At 46.0% G+C, this 20,696-nt stretch overlaps 1 protein-coding gene across 9 annotated transcripts in view; it reads left to right on the plus strand.

Annotated features, from left to right (window-relative positions):
* Positions 1–20,696, plus strand: part of EFCAB6 (EF-hand calcium binding domain 6) — a 333,133-nt gene that overhangs the window by 279,612 nt on the left and 32,825 nt on the right. For all 9 annotated transcript variants that reach the window (XM_037845944.1, XM_037845943.1, XM_037845941.1 and 6 more), the window contains one exon: positions 1,220–1,411. In XM_037845944.1, coding sequence (XP_037701872.1) covers positions 1,220–1,411 — 192 coding nt within the window. The remainder of the gene's footprint in view (positions 1–1,219; positions 1,412–20,696) is intronic.

A 20,696-nucleotide genomic window follows, 5' to 3' on the forward strand; every position in this document is an offset into this window, starting at 1 on the left:
TCTTGGTGCCGCCCAGCACCTTGTGATACGAAATGCTCAGCCTCCTGGGATCACCTTATGATCACTCTCCTGGCAACACTTGTTGAGATCTGCTATGTGCCAGGGCCCTGGGTAGGTGCATTCTCAGACACCCTTAGAAAACTTAGTTATCCCTTTGCATCATTAAGTCCACCTTTTTGTAGCAAGGAAGGTCAGGGGTTTATGGCAACAGAGCCATGATTCAAAGACCAATTCCTGACTGCACGGCCAGGATTTTCCCCATTATTCATGGCTTCCTCATATGACAACAGGCTAAATAAGAAGTTGACGCTATATAATATTTTAAGGTGAATTTGGTTACACATATATCATGAACCCCATGGGTCAATGGGGTGTACTTAATTAACCCTGAATGGGAATTAACCCCAAGGGAATCTGGTTTGGGGTTTGCAAGTACATTAAATTCTTACTTAAAAAAAAAAGATCTTAATCTACCACTTGATACATATTTCCTAGTGCAATAAAAATGAATGATTTTGTTTCGACAGATGGAAAAAAATGTGCATTCTTATTATAGCACATTTTTGCACTTTTTCTGTTTGACTGCTATTGCTGGGTTCGTGCTGTCTGGCTGTTCCCACCCCACCCCCACCCCCACCCAGCACAGGCAGGGGGCAGCAGGGGTCTTCTGGTTGAGGATCAGCAAAAGCAGCAGCCTCGGTGTAAGAGCCTCCGGGTGGGTGTGGGGTCTTCCCTCTGCTGTCCTCCCGGTGGCTGGGGAAGGCAGCCTCCTGCCCTGAGACTCGGGCCCTCCTGGGGGGGCTCCTCCTGAATCAGGCTGGGGCTGCCACCTCTTAGAAATAATTCATGCTTAAAAGAGCCAGAAGTGAATGGTGGGGAGACCTTGGGCAAGTTCTTCCCCCCGGGAGCCTCTCCTCTGTCACATGGGGCCCTGGGAGCAGGTGTGAGGTCCACCTTTCAGAAGGGGCCCATGGGCACAGGGCCCCTTCCCTGCTCCTCCTCGTGGCACACAAGAGAGAATCCACCACATGGAGGTTCTGGGCCTGCCATTGTGTCTTCCATGTCTTAGTCGCTCAATAACGGTGCACTTATGTGGTGATTTAGAATTTACAGAACACATTCACACAGTAGATTTCATTTACATTCGGTAGAAATGTTACTAATGAAAAATATTTTTGAAATATTCATTTGACAGTGGCGCATCTGCAATTTTTTTTAGGCATTTTCTACATTGGATAAAGAGGACACTGGGTTTATAAAGGCTACGGAATTTGGACAAGTTCTTAAGGATTTCTGTTACAGACTAACGGATAACCAGTATCATTATTTTTTGAGGAAACTAAGAATTCATCTCACCCCCTATATAAATTGGAAGTACTTTCTCCAGAACTTCAGCTGTTTCCTTGAGGAGGTAAGGCTGTCTCCAGCACATAAGCATCTCTTATTGAAAATGGGCTAAAATTAATTTTGTGCAAAATGGATAATTGATTAAAACCATGTCAGATAAGCTGGCAGTCACCTCATGTAATTAAGTCATTCTAAATGAAAAATTGGCATATATTCTACATAGAGTTTTAGAAAGGTAAATAGGTATACTTTACTTCATTGGAAAGTTATTGTTTTATTTTATTTTAATCTCAAGCAAGTCTGGGGATTTGTTTTTGTCTAGCTGTTGTGGGGTTCTAAGGAGTCTCAGAGACCAGAAGTGAGGCCTACTCTGTACCGGGCCCAGAGCCAGGTATTGGGGTGCAAAGAGCACAAAGCCTGGGCTGGAGGTAAATGCAGAGCCAGTGGGCTCCAAAAAAACCTTGTTCAGCAGAGGAGAGTCCCCCGAGGCAATCAGGGAGGACTTCTCGGAGGAAGCTGGTGGCTGACGATAGGGCTCTGGTTCCTTCCCAGGACAGTCTCTGTGACTGTACAACTTGTTTCTTGTTAGGTTATTTCTAGATCTTTAAATGCAAATGGACCAACATCACTATCAACCATTACAGTTTAGTTCCCCCAGCACCTATTTCTTGGATCACCATTCTGTACATGGTGCCATGCTGAGTGAGAGAGGACACCCAATGCCCTGGGCTCTGTCTTCACAGAAGGACAGAGAAAATAAGCACATGAAAAATCCAAACATGATGCAACAGCTAAATTACAACAGGCTTGAACTAGAATATATTGAACTCTTCCCCGCTAGCTACACACTTAAGTGATTTCCAATTGTGCATGCTCTATATGTATATATATATAGCTATGTAATGCTATAATAAACGCCTAAGTTCGTATATCTTTGATGATTTAGATAGGATAAATTCTTAGAAATGTTATTACAGGAGCCAGTGGCATGAACATTTTTAAGGTTTTGAGGTTAATCTCGAAAATAACAACAGCAGACACCATATCAGGCCTTCTGTGGGCCAGGCACTGTTCCCAGTCCTTTATATATATTAACTCATCTAACCCATTGGATGCCTTTATGAGGTACATGCTGTTATTATCCCCACTTTACAGAGGAGCACACTGAGGCCCAGAGAAGTTAAGTAACTTGCCCGAAGTCACTCAGCTGGTGAGTCATAGAGCTGGTTTGTGGACCAGGAGGTGTGGCTCTCCCTTCCAGGCCCCTTCACACTGGGCTGTGCTGTCTCACCTGGGACTGTGATATTTTTGCCATTTTGACAGTCATCCCTGAACAATATATACCATCATGTTGCATGTTTTAAGACTTTATGTAAATAGTGTTACGTTGAATATTTTCTTCTGCATTTATTTTTTTTCTTACTCAATATTATGCATTGAGGATTTGGCCATGTTAATACATTGGCGTTAGCTAATTCACTTAAGCTGCTATAAAATGAGTCAGTTGAATGCATAGATTCTATTGAATGAACATCCCACTGTTCAGTTATCATTCTGTTAATGACCATTTAGCTGGTTTTCAGTTTACGTTGAACCTTCTGTGCACATCCCCTTGTGCTCATGCACGTGAATTACTCTGCACGGAATTGCTGGACCAGAGGGCAGCCGCATATCCAGCTCCCCCAGAGGCTGCCAGCACGGACTGCAGAGTGGTTGTGCCAATGCACATTCCCACCAGAGGTGCCCGCTAGTTCCTGACGCACCACGTCCCCACCAGCCCTTGGTACTATCAGGCATTTTAATGTCTGCCAAGCCAACTGTTAGTGAGGTCAAACCCTTTTGTAGGTTATTGCCCATTCAGGTTTTGTCGTCTGCAAACTGCCTGGAAGGATTTCAGTCCTAGGTTGGCTATGTGAGTAGCAAGTATCTTCTCCTGGTCTGGGACTTGTCTTTTCATTTTGCCTACGGGGACCCTCACTATTTTTAATGATTATATTTGTTCTGGTTATAAAACAAATACATATTCTTTGTGGAAACTTTGAAAAATACAGGAAAGCATAAAAAAGAAAACAATGATCTAAGCTCCAGGATGACAGTGTGATCCAGGCCCCCCACATAACTCGTCTCATTTAATCATTTCCCGAGAGACAGTCTTCATCCTACAGATGAAGCAGGCAGGCTCTGGAAGGCAGGTGGCACCAGGTCTCCTCAGCCAGGAGGGGCAGCGGACGAGTTAGGCTTTGGAGTGGGTGTCCTTTCTGTGCCACACCACCGTAGGAATATTTTCTCCTATTCTTAATGCATTTTTTTCATATTGGAGGTAACACTGTAAATATAACCACATACTTGCTTTTCATCACTTAACATTAAATTGGGCCATGTCATTTAAAGGTCTTCCAAACATCAGTTAAAATGTCTGTATAACTTTCGGTTGACTCACTTATTTTTAAACACTTAGATGTTTTTTCTAGCGTTTGCCACTGTAATTCACTCTGCAGTGAACACTTTGTATGTAAAGCTATACCCACATTTTTTATTCTTTCCTTAAGAGAGCATCCAAGAAATAAAATGACTGGGGCCAAAGGATAGGAATATTTTTATCACTCTTGAAAGCAACCCCTCATAGTTTGTGTTTTGTTTACTTTTTCTATTGGGTTGAATCATATCATCGGTTTTAAAGTCAGAAATGATTGAATATTGACCATTTTGTATGGTATAAGCTAATATTTATAGAAGTTGTACATTTCCATTGTATTTAATTTGGAAGATACTGAACATTTTGAAGATGATGATTAAAATCCCCCTAGGGATGCCTAATGCTAATATTGTGATTCTTTACTTCTAACCTTTTTTTTTCTACACAAATATCCTTTGGGGAGGGTCAAGAACAGACTTATACACTGTTGAGTTTGGGGGTATATGGGGGATTTTCTGGACTCTTACAAGTCTCTTTTTTAAAAAACATTTTTATTTGTATCAAAGTAATATATGCCCATTAGAAATGAAATGGAATCATTGCAGGAGATTTAAAAACAGAGAGCACTTGACTCACCTCTCTTCACCCCCTCATCCTGTTCCCCAAAAGCAATCACGTGAATTTTTTCTTGCTGTCTCTTCAGCTGTATTCTTATCTCTAAGTAAAATGCTTATCCCTCCAGTTCTTAAGTAACCAGTTTTAGGCATTATTCCTGATGTGCTGATTTGGTAGATGAGGATTCCGCTTTCCGCACCTTCTCCCTGGGGTTGCCTGCATGTCCTCTTCCTTAAACTGCCATTTCGCTCACTAGGAAACCACGGGTGAGTCCCAGGTTAGTCACTTTTCTCCGGGGCGCAGCTCTCCCGTGGTGTGTGCTATTTCCCCGTGCGGATCTGCTCACTCTTCCATCGCTCCTGTTTCTGCTGGGCCTACTGCGCGCCGGCCGGGAGCAGCGCTGGGTTAGCTGTCAGCCAGGGGCGCTGTCCCTGCCTCCCGGGAGTTTTCATCCAGTGAGAGGCGACGGACGAGGAAGGAGTCAGTAGATGATGTGGTGGTTTCCAGGACGTGCTGGAGGAAAACGCGGGGCAGGAGCAGGTGGTGAGGGTCGGGAGGGAGGGGACCATGTGACCCAACTCACATTTGAGGAGGAGCTCTTTAGCCGCTGGACGGGGAGGAGACTGTGGGAGCCTCGGGCCAAAGCCCCAGCCCCTGGAGGCAGGCTGCCTGCTCAGTGCAGGATCCACTGGAAAAGGGGGGCTGCTGCGTGCCCCCTGAGAGGTGAGCATCTGAATGACACCCTGCTCTGGGCTTGGCAGCTGTCGGATGGGGATGAGCGCAGGAGAAGGGGTGAGGAGTCCCCATAACCGATTCCACCCCAACTACTGCTGGCCCTTTGGGTGCTTCCCAATTTCCTGCTTTGTGATGATTACAGTTCACCCTTATGGAACACTTACAAATGAGGCCCAAGGCCTTTTACAAGTGTGGGGGCCACACTTAATCCTTTCGCCTGCCCTGTGCCCAAGGCCCCGCCCGGTTCCAGCACAGCGCCCTGGCTGCCTGGGGTGACCGTGACCGTCCCTGCTCTCACTCCCCTGTGGGTCTCTCTGCTGACTCTGGAATTACGCGACAGAGGGCACAAGCATTTCTAATGCTTTAACTATCACCAAATCTCTTCCCCTTCCATCAGTTCTACCTGGTTCCCTTCTCAGAGTTGCCTTCACTTCCTAGACACTTTGCTAAACACTCTTGTGAGAGGTTTTAGGATTAACTGGAAAATGGGTGATGATAAGAAATGTGCTCAGACAGGACTGGCCACGGTGGGCTGGAGGGGACCAGGCGAGGGACAGAGGGCAGGGGACGGAGGTCGCTGGATGGCCCACCCCGGCCCACAGCTGGGAGCTCTGCACCCCACCTCTGCACTGATGGCCCCCACCCCTCAGGTGCTGTGCAGGAAATGCTCTGTGCATTCAATCGTATCAACCCCCTGCATTGGCCTGGGGGGGTGCCAGGTGACCCTGCTGTAAAGCAAATACTTGAGTCGAGGTAAAACAAAAGAAGAGTCTAAGCATTTACCAGGAAGACAGGGCAAAGGGTGCAGGTATGGGGGCCACCACGGCTAAGGTCGGGGTGCCTAATGGGACTTGGGGTTTTCTTTCCTCCTGATTCTCTGCCCATGGGGTGTAGGTAGGAGATGGTGGCAGGGCCCAGGCCACGAGGCCCCACGTCCTGAGCCACAGAGTTCAGATCCCTCTCCCTGAAGAAAAGGAGGATGGCTGGTGACTTCTGAGCCAGGAAGTGGATTAGCTCCCCAGGGGCAGCCAGAATGGTCAGGAGGCTGTTGGGGAAGCCCAAGGCTCTGTGCTCCATGAAGACTTCTGAAGCTTCACCCTAGATTCTTTTTTAATAGAAGAAAAAAGAAGAAACAAATAATAAGAATAGTCCATGCATCATCCTCAAGCTCATTAAATATGATACCAATCGTCCTTTTCCTCCAGGGGATGCACAGGAGGCAAGCAATTAAAAGGAGATTACCAAAATGTAATTAAGACAGTCTGTACCTCTCCTCGCAAGGCAAGTTCTCCGAGAATAATCCCTAGCCAAACTGAATCCGTTCTTGAGAAAGGAAAAGCCAGAATTAGGATGTTTTTTAAGGCCTTGAGTTGCTTGAAAGTACAGAGAGTAGAGATGACAGTTTTACACCGACTCATAATCCATTTCTTATATTGGGAACAGCGCTAAATCTGTCCTCAGGAATTTTTATTGATCTTGTTTCATATGCCTGTCACGCATGATGTGTGGAGACAATCTGAGCTCTTTTCAGTGCAGATGCCCCTTGATTTCCAGATCCTTGGTGTGTGGTTCTGCCCTGGTGTCCCTGGCTCCTGCTGCTTGTGTGAGCCAAGGCCACTGGCCAGTGCACGTCGGCCCTCCCCCAGCTCGGATTTGGCCGCTGTGGGTGGGGCCAAGCTCTTCCCTGGTCCCAGGCACTGGCCATCCTGGTGCTCTGTGGAGCTTGGGAACCAGTCCAGTGGGTGCAGAGATGGGAAGGGGGTTGCTGATTGGAAGGAGGTGACTGCAGTGTTCTCAGATGGGAGCAAGGGCTTTGTCCCATGCCACGTGGATCCATCACATATGGATACAAGAAGAAACACCAACCTAGATGGCATAAAAGAGGAACAAGGAGTCACCGCCGAAATGCTCCTCAGTGACTTGGTTAAAAAGTAAAAAGAAGAAGGAAAGGATAAGGACTAATGGACAGCACTAGCGCCTTTTGTGTACGATTCCCACCAACTGGAGGAAAAGTCATCTGAATTTCTGTCCTCAGCAATTATCTTTTTCACTTTTGAAAAAACATTTTACATTCAAAATGCTATGTGAAAAAGATAGAGTATCACCTTGTTTTTAGAAAAAAATCATTCCCATTTAACATTTTTGAGTCTTAAAGTGCAATTTCAGTGTCTTCTGCGAATATAAAAATATTGCTCAGAGCATAAATAGTATCTTTAAAGACATAGTAGAAACCCATATAAAATTTTTTTACTTTATTACCAGGGAAATAATAGGATTTTTTAACAAAGCACAGCCTTATTCAATGCAGAGTAATTATTTTGTTACACTCTACCAAGCAGAGAGCCAATGAGATCTTACTTTGTATTTATAATATATACTCTTTTACAGTCATTCAGTTATATGTAAAATAACAAGGTGTTTTTTTTCCAAGAGAATTTTAAGATTGTAGTTTTCAACTGAAGAAGAGACCATAAAGCACATCAAAATGTTTGTAATCTTTTATGAACATCATATTTATGTTAGTTGCCAACCATGTTGCTTCGATTTATCTTTGTTTTTATTGCTAACATCATGGTGTCCATGTATTTTTAATGAATGTGATAAAGAATGAGGAAGTTTCCTTTTCAAGAAAGGGCTCTAAGAATCTTTGACATAAATTAAATAAATTATTGAGATACATCATCACTGTTATTTACTTTTGCTTTTAATGGCAAGAATGGCTAAGTCCTCTTAATATTGTTTTAGTGGTTTTAAATGTTTGCCCTAAATTTCACTCACTTTCCACTAGCTAACAAGGCATTTATTATCTCTTGTCCTGTTGAGGGTGTGGCAGGTTGTGAGGGGTGACTTGGGCTGACTTAGACGCTTGGGGTGGCCTTGGGTGGCAGGCTGGGGTGAGGGTGGGGAGAAGGGGGAGGCTTCTGGGTCCCCCGTGTCTAAGGTGTCTTAGCTAAGGTAAAAGAAGGATCATCAGCCACGGCCTTGTCTATTGGCTGCGGCCCACCTGGCAGGGCAGCAGGCATCCTCCGGGCCTAGTGGGAACCGGGCAGATGTGATGCCCCCAGTTCTCCTCTTTAGGTTGTCAGGTTTGGGGAGCTGGCTGCCCTGGAACCCCGGTACCTTGGCATAGGCAGTTGGCCACCTTCTTTGAGCATCAGAACCTGCACTGGCCTTTACACGGTCCCAATATTTGCACAAATATAGATGGCCCATTGACAGCCAGCCTGAGTGAGAGTAGGAACAGAGCGAAAGTAACATCATCACAGAAAATTAGTTGTTTGACTATCATTTAGCATCATGCATAGATATTCTTTTAAGGTTAAAAAACACTCTCCTGAATCTGAATGATTATTATCGCAAAACTCTAGCTCTTCCATTGATGCTGCCTGGTCTCTCTTGATCTGGAGCCTCCTATTGGGAAGGAGAAGAAGCAACCCCCCCAACCCCCCCCCCAAAAAAAAAACACTTTTACGGTGGTGTGGACTGTCAGCCTCCAAAGTGAGCACAGCTGCTTCCTGATATCCCTTGGCACAAGCGAGGCTTGGCCACACCAGGCTTTCATCCACCTGACCCCATGGGGATGGTCACATCCCCCCTTTTCCATTTGAGACCCCCTTCCAAACACAGCACTCTCAGGCAGAAGGGGACATAATCCAATCAGCAAGGTTGGGAAGAAAGCATGTCCAAACTGAATGTCTGATGTCAATGATTTTAATTTGTATGATTGAATTTTCTGAAACTCAAATGTGCTGTATTCCTGGAAGAGCTTACTCTCCTCTGGTCCTGCACAGGGCTGGCAGAGAGAGAGGCTCCAGGCAGGTTCCATTAACCACTGTAACAAATCCACCGTGTTCCTCAGATTTTCCACCTCCCGTTGTGGGTCACTCTAGTACTCTGAAAACATTCTCATGAGCCTTCTGTCCAGAATGTGGGTTGGCACTCTTTCTTGAGGCCTGGCCTTGGTGGGATGCTGTGAATATGTTCAAAATAAATGGACGATGGGCCCAGCCAGTCCAGGCAGGTCCCCCTTTTACTCAGTCCCTCTAGAGCCATGACAGTCTAATTTACCATGCAGCTTTTGGATCAGTTTAGCCCCAGAGTTGAGCTGCACCAGTGATTCTGTCAAGTCATGATCTCTGCTTTATCAGGAAGCCAGAAGCCAACCCAAGAATTCATTGTCACAGATCTTGCAGAGAAAATCCAAAATCCAGGTGACACCAGTCTTGATTATCATCATATACCTATGAGGCTAACTTGCAGTGCAGTTATTTATATTCTGGCTTCAGGTGCCCCATTAGATGGTGTTTTGGTTTGCTAAAGCTGCCGTTAAGTAAAATACCAGAAATGGATTGGCTTTTATAAAGGAGATTTATTAGGTTACAAGTTTATAGTTCTAAGGCCATAAAAGTGCCCAAAGGCATCAATAAGATGATACCTTCACTGAAGACAGGCTGATGGTGTCCAGAACACTTCTGTCAGGTGGGAAGGCATGTGGCTGGTATCTGCTGGTCCTTTGCTCCTGGGTTCTGGTTTCAAAATGGCTTTCTCCAAAATGTCTCTGGGCTTCTGTCTCTCTTAGCTTGGCATCTCCAAATGTCCTTCTGTCTGCATCTCCCAGCATTCCCAAGCATCAGCATCTGTGTTAGCTCTTGAGCTCTCTTAAGTACTCCAGTGAACTAATCAAGACCCACCCTAAATGGGCAAGGCCACACCTCCATGGAAATAATCTAATCAAAGGTCTCACCCACCATTGGGTGAGTCATACCTCCATGGAAATCAAGAGTTTCCACCCTAATCAAAAGACTAATAAGTCTGCCCCCACAAGATTGCGTTAAAGAACATGGCTTTTGTGGGGGGCATAATAGATTTAAACCAGCACAGATGGGAAAAATCTTAACACTCAACATTCAGTGAACAGGGGTAAGATGTGTGCCGGGCCCTGGGCCAACCCTGGGGTTATAGGCTGTGGAGGCCAGGTACTCACACTCCCACTTTCACTCCAGGGCAATCAGTGTTCCAGTAGAAGGGGCTTTGACCACTCCTGAGCCAATCAGGAAGTTCCATCCCTTGGCTTTATCAAGCCTGAATTCAAATGGTCCAGGCCAAGAGATAAAGAGGAAGGAGCAAGTCACAGCTACTACTGTGCATCAGCTGTGAACCAGGCACTGTTCATTGGAGACTCTTGTCAATTAGCCCATCCGGTCCTCACAACAGCCCCTGAAGATGTGGGTACTGTCATCATCCCCATTTTACAGATGAGGAAACCGAGGGACAGAGAGAGGTCCAGGCACCAGTTCACCGTCACATTGCTAGAAGAGGCAGGGCTGGGATTCTAATTTGGCTGGCTCCAAGCCCACGCTCAGCTCCCGGCCTGTGAAGTGGGAACCGTTTTAGCATCTCCCACGTAGGATTGTTGTGTGGGGTGAGTTAACAGAGCTCTGCATGGTACCTAACTGAGCAAACACCACGTGTTTGCCTTCATCTTATTCCTTCATCCTAGCCTACTTCAATGAGTACATGTTTAATGTTTGGTAATGATGTGATTATATGGTGTGGAATTTATTTGGATGGAAGGATTTATTTTAATAGTTTCATAAATGCCTTCAGCCTTGAGTTTATTGAATCATTAAAGGGTCGCAGGGGTGGCTTAAAATGTTTCCCTTTTATTTCTCTGAATTTTATGGCAATTTCATCTACAGAAGGATTTGTGAATTGGGGTATTTGCCGAGGTCTCAGAAAGGAGACTGTGAATTTGGAGGGCCGGTGTGTGTGAGCCAGGGAAGCACCAACGGGGTGCCCGGAGGAGGAGGTGGAGGAGGAAGAGGAGAGGAGGAGAAGAAGGGGAGGAGGGGGACCCTAGCTGTGCATGGTGGGGACCAGAAAGGCAGAAAAGGCCTAGGGAGCTTGCAGGAGTCTGGGAGGAGGAGCAGGAGGTGGGTATTGGGAGACCTGGAGGTTGGAGAAAGCAGCGCCCGTGGGAGTGGATGCCAGGGTTGAGGTGATGGGGAGAGGGCAGCAGGTGGTGGGGCCCGATGGTGAGCAGGCCCAGAGGCTGGGAATCTAGGCTGTCTGCCTCCTCCTTGCTGGTGTCAGCTAATAAGCACTGCTGCTTTGGACTCTCACCCCCTGCTCTCCTCCCAGTGCCTGGATCAGTGCATACAGCAGGCCCTCTGCCGAGATCTGTGCATCATCGTGTGCCTGCTTTCCTTAGGCTCTGTATTCTCATCCACGTGGTAGGCAGCTGGAGTCCTGATACAATCAGAAGCTCCAGGGCTTTGGCACCGGACCATCTTGGTTCCATTATCAGCTTGCAGGGGATAGCCTAGGACCGTGGAGCCCTGGCCTCTGGGCCTCAGGGCGAGTACCAGGATTGGAGAAAAGTTCTCTAAGGCCCTGTCCCAGCACCTGAGAGAAGGCAGAGCTGGTGACGAGCTGGGCCCCCAGGACTGTCCTGGGGTGGCTACTCAGTGAGCACTGGTCGAAGTGAATTGAAGCTTGACTTGATTCCTGGCCTTTCCAAAGAAAGTTTGAGCTCTTCAGATTTTCCCAGAAAGAATCCATGGGTGGTAAGAGATCCGAAGTTGAGGCAGCACTCCTGTCAGAGAACCACAGCTGTGCCCCCTTCTGAAAACAGTGCCCCGATTATTTATGCCAGTTCAGCATCACTTATAGCCCTCCTAATGGGCTAGAATCTGCCCTGGGTGTGTGAACACAGCTCACCACGTGGCAAATGTCGGTTTCTCCACCAGCATTAGAGGAGCAAGCAATACATTTGCACACAGAGCTTCCAATTTATTTTCATCTGGATTTTTTAATATTTTATCTTTCCTTTTTTTTTTTTTTTGACAGGCAGTTTTGCTGCTGTTGTTATTTTTAGCATTCATTTATTCACTGTAAATACAAATGAAGATACAGTACAATTAATTTCTTTGCTAATCAAAATATTTGATCAAATGAAGCAATTTTTCAATTCTTAGAGGTAATTATACCATTCTTTAAAAGGAAGTGGAAGAATTCTTTACTGAGTACTTCTAATTAGGAGTTTTTGCTACCTGCTGTGTTCTTGTTCTGTATCAAGCTTCAGGACTTTTTTTCTTCCTGTAAGGGATTATGGAAAAAAAAACTTTTTAATTGTCTCCCTAAGTATTCAGTACAAAACTTAGGAGATGAATCATGCAGCATGATTAGATAATTATAACCTTTGTAATAGTTAAATCAACATACAGACATATTTCTAACCCAACCACTTCATCCAACCTATTGCTTCTAGGCAGGTGACTGCCCTCCTGGACACCCAACACGAGACCATGACAATGTGACCACTGTCAGGGAGCACTGATGGTCAAAGAGCGATCTGTGTTGAACAGCCTACTTACTTTCTCTGTACTCTAAGTGGATCCCCCCTTATGTCTTGCTAACTAGAAACTCAGAACTGTATCAGTCAGCTCTATGTGACAAACAGCCTCAAAACTTCAGGGCTGCACAACAGTAAGCATTCATTCAGCTTTCACATCATGGGGGGCTGATCTGGGCTCAGCTGGGGGTGGCTCGGCTGGGTCGTCTCTGTGCCACGTGTCCTTGGACCAGGGTGTTAGGGCGTATTCTTCTCAAGGCGATGGCAGAGGTGCAAGAGGGATTGCCCAGTCACACAGGTGCTTTTTAATTCTTTTGTCACCAGTCATGTGGCTGAGATCCAAAGCTACTCAGCCTCTTTAGTGGGAGGACAAAGGACACATCCCACAGCAAAGGATGGGGATAGGGAGGACTGAAGAAAAAGGGCCTTGAATGCAATATACCGCAAGGACACACATATATATACCTCCATCTCCAACTCGACCGGATTTTTTGACAATTCAATCCACCCCCACCCTATTACATTCTCCTTCCCTGTTGTATAGAGAAGTTGTTTAGGATGCATTTTGTGGAAAACTGAGTCAGCCAAGAACAAGACTGGACATAACTTATTGACAGGAGACTAGAAGGCTCTTTCTGGTGCTACTCCCTTTATAGAACTATTGAAACAAGGGTATAATTAAACAGTGAGTGTAAGCTAACATTTCATGCTCGGTTAACACCTAGGAGCATGCCCTGCACCTGTCTGGCTGGCTCTTGCACTTGGCTTAGCTCTCACCCCAGGTGCTGCTGCTTTCCCCTTGGCAGGTTGGGTGAGCATGCTTCTGGCTTAGAGCGTTCCACCACCGCAGACATTAGTTCCCTGCAGCAGAGACTGGTAAGCACAGAGCCTTCCTGATCCAGATGAGTGCTCCCTGAATATTTTTTCCTGGAATGACTGTGCAGGGCAATTCTCTCCGATGGGTGAGATGGATATCCAAGGCTCAGAGAAACCAAGTGATTTGCATGAGGACCACTTCCCTCTGACTCCCCAGCCAGGACTCACCACCATTGGAGCAGCCTCTGGGGGGCTCCTGACGTAATGGTGCAGTTTAGAACCATAGGTTTACATTGTAAAGCAGTGACTTGCTTTTTGCTGCAGGAGATTTGTAACTGAGAAGCACTCCATCAAATGAGGAGTTGCCAGTAGACTCTTTGTGATTGCACACTTCATATGTTAGGGCATTGTTTCTTTTCTTTAATCCGGCACTATGCCGTACGCAGTCCTGAAGGGGACTAGAATTCTCTTTTTAATGGTGGTGGCCTATATTTCTCAGCAACATCTAGAGAGGAGAGTTTGCCAAACAAAGTTCATGAATACTCTTAAATAAATGAGAGAAAATGCCTTCAAAACATATAAATCATTCTTTTAACAGTTCAGACCGATCGTGCATAAAATGCCACTATTTAATTTTATTTTTTCTTTTACATTTTAAAACTCCACATCGTGCTTTCTGCTGGGAGATGAGCCATGCTGGGGGAAGCAGCCCGGGCTCTGGGTCCTCTTGCGTCCGGCAGCCACGACCGAGAGTCAGCGCCTGACGCCGCGTTCCTCCCTCACATTCTTCTCTGCGTGTTGCAGCTGTAATTCCTGTCCCAAGGGAGCTTTTTCTGTAAAGCGTAGTTAATATTGGAAAGTATCATTTGCATCTGAAGATAGTCGTGTCTTGTCTGATTAGGAGAAAGATTTCTCCTAGTTACAGAAAAAGCATGATTTTTTCCCATTCAGACCCAGCGATCACGTGAGAAATGTCAGGGATGCAGACGTGCCAGACCTGGGGCATCTGTTCCTCACCGCGTTTCCCGACGGGGCTGGCAGGACCCAGCGGCCCCACTAAGAGGCGAAACGGCGACCACAGTAGCGGCACCTCAGGGGTTCCAAACCAAGTGCCCTTAATGGGAGGCCCCACCTCTCAGGCTCTGTCCTCCAGGGCCCAGCGGGTGCTCTGGGCGGCCTGGGGTGTGGGCGAGCGGCCGCGCCCTCCAGGGTCTGGAGCCCCGTGCTCCAAGGCCAACACTGGCGGCCCCTGGGGAAGGGTCATCAGGGGCCTTTGTTTTTCCTTCGCCTTTTGTAGTTGCTACGTTTCCTACAGCAAACCTGTAATATTTATATTTGCAAGCAGAAACTAAATATCTCCAATTGGCAGCAAAAGCACCTCCAGGAAATGGAGACATTGGAGTCCCCCGGGAGTCTTCCCTGCCCACACACCCAGCTGTGCTGGGTTGGCTTCTCTTTTGATGACACTTCTGTGTACACAGTCCCTTTGGCCCCCGGCCCCCAACCCAGGCCCAGGCCCTGCCTCGCCACAGACCCAGTCCATCCATGACTGTTAGATTGAGGAGAGCGGTGACTTTGGGCACAGGGGCCTCGGGGCTCTTGGAGCTCTCGGTGGTCTCCTGGACTTGGGACCTTTCTTGGCTTCCCTGAGTTTCACGTCTGCCAGCTTGTGGAGTAAGGATAATGCTCCATCCCGCCTGGGGTTTTAATCTGTTTGCACCTGCACTTCCTGCAGCTCCCAGAGCAGCTCTTTGCTTCTGTGGCACAGGACCCCCTCCTTCAGAGCACACGTTGAGGTCATAACCTCCAGTCCCCTGCAGGAGGCTCAGCCGCGTCCCTCTCTTGCCCCACTGGACTGTCCACTCCATGTGGGCAGAGACGTTACGTAGAGTTATTTCTTACCTCTGCATCCCCGGCATCTAGCAAAGGCCTGGGCACGTGGCAGATGTCCCATAGGCGTTTGTTGAATGACTTAGTGGAATAACAGCTGGTCTTTATCAAGCGTTCCCTCTCTGTAAGTGCATTGCATGCATGTGTTACATGCAGTCGCGGGTGCTGGCCCACCTGCCTCAGGGCTCTGGATTAAAGATGACACAGGTGCTACACTTGTCCCTGTTTTATGGATGGGGCTGCACAGGTGGGAGCTGGGGACTGGGACTCACCTCCAGGACTGTGCAGCCCACACTGAGCAGCGTGCCCAGGCCGCCTCCCTTCCATGGCTACCCTATCTGCAGCCACAGGCCTCCGGGACCCCCGACCCTCGGGGAATCCAGAACTCCTGGGAGCCCCACTGTCCACCTGCCTCTGCCCGCAACAACCCCTCCCACCACTTGTTTTGTGTTTGCTTCATAGTTTGCATTATAATAAATGTATACTTTTATTCATAATTTATAATTATTGTCGCTTGTATGGCCTTTGCCTTCTGAATAGAAAAGTATTAATTGTTCACTTTAGAGAATTAGGAAAATGCAGAAGAGTGTAAAAAAGAAAATAAAAACCACCTCTAATCCCTCCATCTAGAAAACGAATCTTAATACTCGTGTGTGCACATGCCACCTGTGTGTGCATACGTGTGCGTATGTGTGTGTAGGTGGGTGTGCACGTGTGTCTGTGAGATCATTTTGTGGTCCTTTTCCACTAACTACTGCATCCCAAATAGTTTACCCTATTATTAAATTATTCTCTGAGACTTCTAAACAGCTTCATTACAATCCATCTCATAGAAATACCATATTGTCTCCCAGTTTTCATTCTTGTAAATGATCCTATAACGAGCATAATGCTGTGAGCTCTCCTTTTTGATTTCCTTGAGGAGAGAGTCCTCAAGGGGAGGTATTAGGTCGGAGGATAGGAACTTTTTGTGGCTCCTGATGCCTTATTCCACCCTTTCCAGCATCGATATCATCATTCAAAGATTGCCGGTTTGTGCGGCTGCCGTCCAGGGGCCGTGAGAGGCCTTGGCCGAAGAGAACAAGCAAGGAGAGCAAAGCGGAAGGGTGGAAGTTGGCTGGTGCTTGATGGCGCCACTGAGCCTCTGGCTTCACCAGTCCTTGAGACATCTTGTTATATGACATGAAAAATCCCCGTACTATTTTAAAAATTGCCAATTTGTTAGAAGAAAGAAGCAGAATCTTGTTTGAATTTCGTTTCTTTGCATCATGACAAGGTTGAAGCTTTTTAACAGTAGACCCAGGGCCGCTGCCCGGAGCAGAGCATGTGGATCCTGCCCCTTTGTTTGTTTTATCGGTTCTGTCATTTTCCATTGCATGGACGTATCGTTTATTCATATCAAGATCCCACTGAGCACTGGGCTGTGTTCCAAGCACTTGGGGATACAACAGTGACCAGAAAGACTAGAGCTCTTGCTCCAGTGGGGTTTATATTCTGTTAGGATAAAAAAAAAAAGACAACAAAGAAGTAAATATATAAGACAGTTGGAGAGCAAAGAGTGCAACAGACTGCAAGCAGAAACAAAGAGTGAGAAGGAGTTGGGGGCAGGGGGCAGGGGTGTTAGAAAACCCCTGAAGGAGGTGAGAGGGAGCCCTGGGGATACGGGGCAGAGTGTTCTGGGGGAGAGACCAGCAAGTGCAAAGGCCCTGAGGCAGGGGTGTGTTTGCTGTGCTTGCAGCAAAGCAAGGTGGGGACCTTGTGGCTTGGAGCAGGTGAGCAAGGGTCACTGGATAGGAGATCAGAGAGTTTGGGAAGACTGACCTGTGGGAGGACTATTGCAAAGCTTTGCCGTTTACTCAGAGTGATGTGTGTAGCCATTTGGAAGTTTTGCCTTCATCCTGTTTGTACCTTTAAAAGGTCACCCTCAGAGGAAAATGGCTGTGCGATCAAGCAGGGACTGTTGCAGCAATCCACCCCGAAGGTGATGGGAAGTGAGGATGGAGGTGGCGAGGAGTCATACTTGGCGTGTATGTATCGAAAGTGGTCGTTGGGGTCTGCGGATGGTTAGGAGGTGGATGATAGAAAGTCCTCGGGGACGGGAAGAACAGAGTTTCTGTTTACCGAGATGGAGACTTCGGGAGCATCAGGCTGTGCTGGTGGTGGTGGCAGCGGCAGAGCAGAGGGTGGGAGGTGGAGGGAGAAGTCTGGCCTTGGTCGTGTTACATCTGGGATGCCACTAGACTCCCAAGGAGGTGTGCAGTGGACAGTTGGCCACAGATGCAAATGGGGATTGTCAGAAGACAGGTGGTATTTAAAGGTCACTCAGGTGTGTCTCGGAGGGTTCCAGATGAACCACCCAATGCTGAGCTCTCAGCCCTCAACCAGCACCATCTCCCAAGCTTGTACAAATGTCACCACTTTCTGGGTATGCCATCCTAGGAAAAGGAGTGGGATGTCCCTTTCTCTAGACTTGGATAGAAGAGAAGAGGGGAGGAGAAGGGAGGGGGTGAGGGTGAAGGAGGGTATGGTGAGGAGTCGTCCAAGGATGGAGACTAGGGAATGCCAAAATTCCGAGGTGGAGAGCTGAGAAGGAACCCGGAAGGGCAGGTGGGAGGAAATAGAGAGAACACGTGTACTGGGGGCCACGGGAGGTGGGGAGGACAGCTTTGCTGCCGATGGAGTTTAGCCACGAGGCAGCACTGGTGACCTTGATGAGCTGTCATGTTGCAGTGGGGGTGATGGCCGCAGATGAGGGCCTCAGCCTGAGTGCAGTGGGTTCAGAGGGAGCAGGAGACACTTGCTGTAAAGGGGAGCTGTAAATGGGCAGTAGCTGGTGGAAGATATAGGGTTCTAATAGGGTTTTGTTTCTAAGATGGAAGAGAATATACCATATTTTATTCTCATAGGAATGACCCAAGTAAGAGAGAAAGAAAGAGAGAAAGTGGAAACAGAAGTTGAGGGCTCAAGAAAAAAAGAATTTTCCTTTAAACTTGGATGTTCTGTCTTGTTTAGAAGGGCCACCCTTACCTAGGTTATACTTTCCTCTGATACATTTATAAAGCCATGACAAATAGACCTGATAAGATAGTGGCTCAGCCACAGTAGAGATTTATTTCTCACTCACTAACAGTCAAGAGTAGATGGTCCCTGATTTGTTTGTATATTTCTGAGCCTAGCCATACTATTATGATTTTATCATATTTATAGAAAGTTTTAATATCTGATGGGTAAAATTTCATTGCTAGCATTTTTGAAAAATTTCACGGCAAATATCACATACTTATTTTTCTCTATCAACTTTAATATAAATCTGACAAATGATCCCCCCCCCAAAATTCATTGAGGTTTTTGTTAGAATTTTATTAATTGTATTTATTAATTTGGGAAAGGTCATATCTTTTGAAACTGAGTCTTAACATCCAAGAACATAATATATCTTTACATTTATTCCATTCTTGCTTCAATAACCTTCAATAAAATATGTATAGATTTCTTTATTTAGGTCTTGTGCCTTTTGTATAGCATTTATTCCAAAGAATGTGGTAGCTTTGTCATTAATGCAAAGGTGGAAATTTTTCCCAGTTCTACTTCTAGCTAGTTATAGTTTCTGTAAAATAATGGCATTGCTTTTTTGTATCTTTAGCTTCAATCCAGCTGCTTTCCTAAATTGTCTTATTAAGATTTTTCTAGTCATGTAGTCATATCTACAAATAATGCTAAATCTTGTTTTTCAACATTTAACTTGTTTGTTTTATTTTCTTGTTTTATTTCAAAAGCTAGAGCCTCTAAAAAATGTGAATGCCAGAAGTGACAGTGGGTATGCCTGTCTTGTTCCTGACTTCGGTGAAAATGCTTTTAGTATTTCACAGATTTAATCCATTTGCAGAGGGTCTGATTAAAGCTTTCTCATGTTTAACATGATCATTTTATTTCTATATAGTTTATCTATTTTATTCCATACATATTTTTAATCAGGAATGACTGCTGACATTTGTCTAATGTTTTTTTGCCATCTGTTGAAATGGAACCTTGGCTAATGTAAGGAAATGAAAGATTTGCTCATTCTCGAAGCATCCTTATTTTGGGAACAAATTTGATCTTGTTTCATCTGAAAATATAGTACTAAGTTAAATATTCCTAATATTTTATTTCGAATATTTGCATTAATATCTCTTAATTGAACTTGTTTATATTTTTGTGTGTTTTCTTTATCATATTTTGTATTTGGATGTATACAGTGAATTGGAATGCTACATATCTCTCTTTTTCTCAAATAATTTGACTATTGTAAAATTATCTATTCCTTTAAGGTTAGATACTGCTTGTCTCTGAAAAATCATCTAGGCTTGACATCTTTTAATGTTAGATTGTAGATCTTTTAACAGCTTTTTCAATTTCTGTGTGGTTACCTGCCTTTTCAGGTTTTCTGATGCTTAAGGTACATTTAGTAACTTCTTTTTTGCTGTAGAACTGTCCAGTTTCTTCAGAGTTTAAAATGCATTAACCTAAGGTTGCATGTAACATGTGATTAGAACTTTCCCATATCTGCTGTTAAAAATAATAATATTTCCCAGCCAAAGCAAAGCCAGGGCCACACAAAGGGAGTGCTAGCAGGCTCCAGACTTCCCTGGAGAGGGGGTTAGGGAGGGGCCAGAAAGGGCAGCTCCCCAAAGCTGCATTTTTTTGACCTGCCTAGCAAATGACACCCTTCAACTGCCCACTGCAGCTCTGAAAAAGTGTACCGTGTTTGTTCCCATCTAACACTTTGAGAGAGCATTTGCATATGCCATCTCACCAAGTCCTTCCTTCCAATGGGGGTAGATGACGAAACTGAAGCATGTGCCGGTTGCTAATCATGGATTTTGATTGGCTACTTTGGATCACTGGGGGCCTGACTCTGAGGCAGCTGTTGTTCCAGCCCACCCTGGACAGGCAGCAGAGAAGACATAAACATGGTACACTTTCTCAGAGCTGCAGTGGGCAGTTGAAGGGTGGCATTTGCTAGGCAGGTCAAAAAAATGCAGCTTTGGGGAGCTGCACTTTCTGGCCCTCCCTCATCCCCTCTCCAGGGAAGTTTGGAGCCTGCTAGCACTCCCTTTGTGTGGCCCTGCTTTGTTTTGGCTGGGAAATACTGACTTGGGAAACTCCTCTCCAGTGTGCCCCCATGCCCACCTCCCAGAATTTGCCCTCCAGGCAAAAGCAGCTTGAGTCAGTGTAAGCAGTGTAAGAAACAATTGAGGTGGAGGGCCTGGGGCAAAGGCTTACCTGCTTTAAGCCTGATAATTGAATAACTGGGAAAGGGCATAGAGCTGTCTCCTAGGAAGTAGAGGGGGCATTCAAACTCCTGTAAACAGCAGAACTCCTAAGGCCACTAGCAAACACAAGATCAGGACAAGACACAAGCAAGAAAACATAAGGCAAACCCTGCACTTTGCATTCACCTTGGGCAGAACGTCCTCTTAAGAGAGCTGTCATGTCACCGGATGGTTACAAACTCAAGAAACAGATATTCTGGGGAATAAA

The sequence above is a fragment of the Choloepus didactylus genome, chromosome 8, assembly GCF_015220235.1.
Source record: "Choloepus didactylus isolate mChoDid1 chromosome 8, mChoDid1.pri, whole genome shotgun sequence".
Lineage (NCBI taxonomy): Eukaryota > Metazoa > Chordata > Mammalia > Pilosa > Megalonychidae > Choloepus > Choloepus didactylus.